Here is a 7,223-nt window from a genome sequence, read left to right as displayed (position 1 = left end):
TTAATATAAAAGGAGTTTTTTTTTTTTTTTTTGGGTGAGATAAATATAAAAGAGGAGTTTATCTATAAACTCGTTATATTAATATATCAAGGATCTTTCTTATTAAAAAATTAAAAAAAAAAAATTCAGGATCTTCTAATATAAGGAAAAAAAAAAAAAAAATTTACATCCAAACAAAACGGTGTCGTTTGAGGTAAGAACAACACTGCTTTTGCTTAATTCCGAAGTCAAATTACACAATGGAACAAACAAAAACAATTATTCTCAACCGCAGCATCATTTTGCTTTCAAAGCAATAATCTCAGAAAACCCACCAATTTTAATACTTAAAAAAACACCAAAACAAAAACGTTTTCATTTTTATTTCAAAAAACCAAAACTTTCCCATAAAAGCTATACACTTGTTTGGGATCCTAGAAAAACCAAAATGGAGAAAATGGCGCAAGGATGGTTCTCTGGGATCAGCAGCAGCAGTAACAGTGAAGAGCAGCAGCAAAAGCCTTCGTCGTCTCTGTTAGCAGATTGGAATTCTTACGCGGCTGCTCAATCTCCCGAGGAGAGCTCTAATTTGGGTTTGGGTTTCGATCTCGAATCTGCCGTCAGGTCCGCAAACGACACCGTTTCCGGAACTTTCAGTGTGTAAGCTATCCCTCTCATTTCTCAATTATGGGTTTTTTGTTTTTTTCCTTTTTGAATTATGGGTTTTTGGGTATTTTGTATTGGGGTTTGGGGAATAGTGTGTAAGTATGAATGGATTAGACTATGAGGAATAGTGTGTATGTAGGTGTGGGATCTGGATGTGGGTGTTTGGTTTTAGGATTTTGGTTGTGTAAGTATGAATGAATCAATACAAGATTTACCTGATTTTTTTGCATTGTGTTGAGTAAGTTTGAATGATTCAATATAAGAAAAAAGTACACATATATGGTGACTTGAATTTGTATTATGTTGAGTAAGCATGAATATATGTTGTACCTTGGTGTGATGGCAAGTGTCCTCTATCCAAGTGATGTGTAACAGATTTGAGTCTGAGAATCAGCTCTTTAGAAATTGGGGTTAGATTGTCTATCAAGTTACCTCTTTTAGACTATGTTTAAGTGGAGTCTTGTAGCATGAACGTAGATTACTTGATTTTGCAGATTTTGTGTGTAGGTGGATCTGGTTGCAGTTGTTTGGTTTTTAGCATTAGAAGGTGTAAGGCATAGTTGGGTTACCTGATTCTGCATTATGTTGCATAAGTGTGAGTGAATTAATATAAGAAAGAGTGTATGTGTGTGTGTGTGTGTGTGTGGATCTGGTGTGGTTGTTTGGTTTTAAGTATTGCCAAGTGCCTTGTAGCACAACTGGTTGGTACCTCCTGGTGTTTCCCATGGAGACATCCAAGTTCAAATCCCCCCACCCCTAATTAATAATAAAAAAAAAAGTATCAATATGGTGTAAGGCATAGCATGTTACAGTTGTTACCTGATTTTGCATTATGTTGTGTAAGTATGAATGGACTAATATAGGAAAGTTAACACACACATAGATATGTTTATGTGTATGTATAGGTGGATCTAGTTATGGGTGTTTGGTTTTAGGCATAAGTAGGTTACCTGATTTCTCATTATGTTGGTGCAAATATGAATGAATTCATATAAGGAAGTGTATATGTGGGTCACATTATCTTCTTATACCCTTCATGCTTTCAAAATTGAAGATAATCAGAGATCAACAACTTTTTCATATATAAATAATAATAAAAATTATATACTTCAAAACTATACACTAAACATGAGTTTATGGATTGGATTGTAAATAATATTTGATAACAAGAAATTTGGCATGTGTGTTAAGAATAAGATAACATATAATTCGATGGTGGGATTTCAAAATATTAATCCAATAAATTGTTGTAAGTTGTGTAACATTAACAAAATGTTACATTAGGTGTTACTTGATCCCGTGCCTATGTTTTAAATTCATAAGCTGCTTCGTGGCCTTTGCTGTAAATGGCCGAAAGAAAGCATGGGCATCTTAATTGGCACTGACTCACCAACTTAGAGATTTAATTCCTAAATTCACAGATTAACAGTAATTGCAAAGAAAGTATGTGCTACATATTGAAGGAGACAGTGTTGGTAGCAAGGCCAGCTCACGCACTTAGAAATTTAATTGTGATGTTGGATGAAAGATAGTGCCAACTTGTGGATTCTAAAGGGTATATGCCTTTAGCAATAAGGTGATTCATAAAATGTCAGAAGGCTTAAATTTAGACTAGGTTAGAAGTCTTAAATTTAGACTAGGTGCTCTGAGTCATTTTATGTTGTTGTTGAGGCATGCTCATCAATAAACTGCTCTCAAGAGATGCCCATGCTTATGTCTCATTTCTAATTTAGGCAGTAGCTGTGATATGTTTAGTTATTGAGCATCTATTACACCGTTATATGGAAGGTTTAAAATTTAAACAAAGCATTGTTTCTGGACATGGTGCACTTCTGAGAATTGGAAGTCAACTCAATGTGAATTTTTGGTGAAGGACTTCTGTTAGAAGTTTGAATTTTTCAGTTCTGGACCTATAGCGTTGCTCTATAATTATTAGTTAACAGGTAACATATTATAGCTTATCAAAAAAAGGTAACATATTATATTGCCACTAGCCCAGTACATAAAGTAATCATATAAACCCAGGTGGATGGTAATTTTATAACTGATGCAGTGAGGAGTATGTAAGGATGTCTACTTTCATGAACTCAAGAGGTTTGGTAGTTGTCTTTACCAAAGCTCTGGTGGAACTCCTTCAATTTGGAATCCTATTTTGGAAAAAATTGAGCGGAAGTTGGTTGGGTGGAAGAAGTTGTATTTGTCTAAGGGGGGTAGGTTGACGTTACTTAGTTGTCTTTACCAAAGCTCTGGTGGAACTCCTTCAATTTGGAATCCTATCTTGGAAAAAATTGAGCGGAAGTTGGTTGGGTGGAAGAAGTTGTATTTGTCTAAGGGGGGTAGATTGACGTTACTTAAGAGTACGCTTTCTAGTCTTCCTACCTATTTTCTATCGCTATTCACTATTCCTACTTATGTGGCTAATAGAATTGAAAGTTGCAAAGGGATTTTTTATGAAGTGATAGCAAGACTCATCTGGTAGGATGGGATAAAGTTTGTGCGCTCATAGCCAACGGTGGTTTAGGTATAAGGAAACTTACTACTTTCAATAAGGCATTATTGGCGAAATGGTTGTAGTGGTTTGTGAAAGAGGAGAATCGACTGTGGAGGAGGGTGGTAGCTTCAAAGTTTGGGGAAGAGTGGGCTAGGAGGATTTTAGCAAAAATTCTCAGTTTGTTGTTGGGTTGGGTAATAGAGTAAGATTTTGGCAGGATGGGTGGTATGGGGATCAACTTTTCCAAGTGGCTTTCGCGAGGCTGTATGGTATTGCTATTGATAGGGAGGCCTCTGTAGAAGCTTTTTCGTCAAGGCAAGGGGCGGAGGATAGAAGAATTTGGGATGTTCGTTTTATTCGGGAATTTAATGATTGGGAGATGGATGAAGGACTGCATTTTCTTCGTATCTTGGGAGCCAATATTCCTTCAATGGATGTTGGAGACCGGTTGAGATGGAAGTTGAAGCTTAATGAGGATTTTGACATCTGATTGTATTATAACAAGTTGCGGGATTCTCTCTCAGTTGTCTTTCCTTGGAAAGGTATATGGAGAGTTAAGGTCCCTAGACGTGTTTCTTTCTTCGTTTGGTGTGTAGCTTGGAATAAGATTCTAACGGTTGATAACCTGAGATTGAGGGGCTTGGATTTTGTGGACTGGTGCATTATCTGTCGACACTGCGGGGAGACGGTGGACCACTTACTTCTTCATTGCGAGATGGCTTATCAGTTATGGAGCTTTGGTTTTATAACTTTTGGAGTGTTGTGAGTCATACCTAGATTGATTCTAGATTTACTTTTTGGCTGGTGGAATTGGTTGGAGAAGCATTCGTCTCATATCTAGAATTTAGTTCCGTTGTGCATAGTATGGTGCCTTTGGAAATTGGAAGGAATGGAATTGACGGACTTTTGAGGATTTGGATAGTTCCGGTGATCCGATGCTTGCTTCTTTTAGTAGAACTCTTTTTGATTGGTCTCGGGCTTGGGGACTCATGACTAGTGATTCTCTCCCTTCTTTTCTTAGCTCTCTTTCTCTTTTGTAATTAATTTGTTGTTTGGTTTTCTATTATGTATTTTCTTTGTTTTCTTTTTTTCTTGTAATTTTCTGGTTTGCTCTATGTTTTTCTTGCATGGAGTAGCCTTTTGTATATATATATCATTCTTACTTATCAAAAAAAAAAACTCATTTTCTGTTGATCGGATCATAATTGGGCTTTGGTGAGTGATATCATGCTTTAGATTGAGATGGGTTTTCCTATTCTGTAATATATGTAGACTGCACTATTTATACATAGCCTGGATCATAATTGGGCTTTAGTGAATGATATCATGCTTTTAGCTTGAGATGGGTTTTCCAATTGTATAATATGCGGTGGCTACAAGTTATAATGGGGAATCTGTGGATCATCTCTTTCTTCATTGTCCTGCAGTACACTCTTTATGGGTGATTATGCTTTAGGTTTTTGGTATTCAATGGGTCATGCCAGGCTTTGTGGTGGGGTTGTTATTTTGTTGGAGTCATTGGCTTGGGAACCATAATTCAGATATTTGGAATTTGATTTCAGGTTGTTTGATGTGGATTGTACAAACGGAACGAAATGGTCGCTCCTTTGAGGAAATTGAGAAGACATTGGTTGAGTTAAAAGATTTGTGCTAGCGTAGTCTTTTTGTTTGGTCTTGGTGCTGGGGTTTTACGGATTGTTCTTCTCTTATAGAGTTCATTTCTTCTCTTAGAATAGCCTCTTGATTTCTTTTTTCTTTGTTTTCTGTTATTGCTTTTCTGTGTTCATCATCATGAACACCTCGTATTTTTTTTTTTTTTTTTTCCATCAAAAATATGCGGGGACTGCTCTATTTATATATAGTTCATAGTATATAGTCTATCATAAAATTTCTTTATGATATAGGATCCCAAATCCTGTAAACGACCATTCTTAAGTACGTACGTGAATTCCTTTTCATGTCAGTTACACGATGTAGCATGAAAAATTATAATTAGTGTAAAGGAGGGTCATCTCATTTTCTTTTTACTCAGTCTGAACTTCAGCAAAATAAGCCAGTACTATTCTGTCATAATTATAATAATTAGTGAACTTATCAAAAAAAAAAAAAATTGGTGAAGCAACTAAATCTTGAGCTTTGGATGGTGTGGCTACAAAATGGTGAAAGAAAAATTGGGCAGGATCTTGAATTAAGGGCTCATACTGATAGGTTTTCTTTAGCAGAAACATGGGAATATGTAAATTCTGTTATTTTTTAGTTATGCATTCGCTGTTTGATACTTGTTCAGGGTTTCTAAAGGAGTGAGAGAACTACCTGGGAACCTACAGTCTGCCACTAGTGCCGTCCCTTCTGGAAAAGCACTTATGTATTTTGGTTTGCTTCTGGCAACTGGGGTGTTCTTTGTTTTCATTTCATTTACCATGTTCCTTCCTGTCATGGTGCTAATGCCCCAGAAATTTGCCATATGCTTTACCCTTGGGTGTGGCTTTATTATTGGGTCATTCTTTGCATTAAGAGGCCCATCGAATCAGCTTGCACACATGTCATCAAAGGAGGTATATCTGCTATATTATATACCTATGATTTACTTTTCCACATGGTCTTTGATGGTTTGACAGACTATCAGCTTAATATTAATATGTTGTCTGATACTTTTTCTGTGTGGTATTTTTGTTATTTATCCAGAGACTTCCTTTGACATTGGGATTTATAGGCAGTATGGTGGCTACCATATATGTTTCCATGGTGCTTCACAGCTACATACTCTCTGTGCTCTTCTCTGTGATTCAGGTTTCTAATTTCATGACTCCCTTTTATATCTTTACTCTATAGACTATACTCCCTCATGCTGTTAGTCCTCTTTAGAAGATCTGAATTTTTATGGGAATATCATTTAATGTATTTTCTTTCAAATAGAAAAGTTAAGATTTCAAGTTAATAGATTTCCAAAACTACCCTGTTTAATTTGAGCTCAAATGAAAAAGGTATCCTATCAAAATAAAAATGAAAGGGTATCCTATCAAAAATTGAAAAAGTTATTTTGACTTTTCAAATAAAGTAAATGGAATTTGGGAAAGTCAAAAACCATATGGGACAGAGAGAATATATTTTGATTTACTGGGCCTTTGGACCTGGTTTTGTTGTTGTTCTTGCATTCCTGTAATTGTTGGTTATATTTTCACCATTGTTTTATTGAAGTAGTTGTGCATGTTCTGGTTGGTGTTGAATTAGTTGTAATATCTTCATCTTTTTTCTACCAAGACATAGTATATGTTGACTACTAATCGATAATCGATAATTAACTCTAAAAGTGAAGATATTAAGTTATCCAATTGAACAACAAAATTGATGTTCCCATGGAACTTGCAGGTTCTCGCACTCATGTACTATGCTATTTCATACTTCCCTGGTGGATCTGCAGGGATGAAATTCCTCTCATCTGCTCTTACCTCTTCAGTAATGAGATGTTTTGGAAGGTGACCTTGACCTTGCTCTGTTTATGGTTGCTGACTTGTATATCTCTTACTTTAATTTAGATCACTGTCAGTGTTAGTAGAAACTTTGGAATGGCATGAGAACTCAGCTGATTGATTGATGTACTTTGCCTGCAATGCATTTAATACGAAAATTTCAAAATTCCTGATAAAAGCAAAAGAACATGATCAAATTTTATTCTGTGCTGTCCTCACTCTATTGTTAGCTGTGAGATGTAGTGTGTTTTGTTTTAGCTACCCTGAACTAAACAGCCATCTGAATGGTAACATTTAAAAAAAATTCATTTTGGATACACTCCAAAAAATAACGTCAAAGAATTTTACATTTTAGTCTGTGCTTTGGATTAACTCGTTTGCCAAAAATTTATTAACTTATTTGCTGACAGTTGGTAAATGTACAATGTACCTAGAAGAATAAGTTCTAAAAACATGTATGTAAGCTAACCCTTAAAAGGACTGGAAGGCTTTTCTGTTCTGTTGCTCAACATTATTGGGGGGGGGGGGGGGGGGGGGGGGGTGGGATGTTTCTATTGCATATCTGTAGGATGGTCCAGGAGTATTCAGTATTAACAATAAAATTCAAATCATAGCAA

At 35.8% G+C, this 7,223-nt stretch overlaps 1 protein-coding gene across 1 annotated transcript; it reads left to right on the top strand.

Moving 5' to 3' along the window:
• The first annotated feature begins 239 nt into the window (after positions 1-239).
• On the top strand, positions 240-6,811 carry LOC126694220 (protein transport protein SFT2). The gene is made up of 4 exons (XM_050390308.1): positions 240-639; positions 5,424-5,691; positions 5,822-5,926; positions 6,506-6,811. The coding sequence occupies exons 1-4, from the start codon at positions 428-430 to the stop codon at positions 6,614-6,616; spliced, it is 696 nt and encodes a 231-aa protein (XP_050246265.1). The 5' UTR covers positions 240-427; the 3' UTR covers positions 6,617-6,811.
• The last annotated feature ends 412 nt before the right edge of the window (positions 6,812-7,223 follow it).

The sequence above is a fragment of the Quercus robur genome, chromosome 8 (assembly GCF_932294415.1).
Source record: "Quercus robur chromosome 8, dhQueRobu3.1, whole genome shotgun sequence".
NCBI lineage: Eukaryota > Viridiplantae > Streptophyta > Magnoliopsida > Fagales > Fagaceae > Quercus > Quercus robur.
The sequence above is the reverse complement of the archived record's forward strand: the minus strand, read 5'-3'. Positions and strand labels throughout refer to the sequence as shown.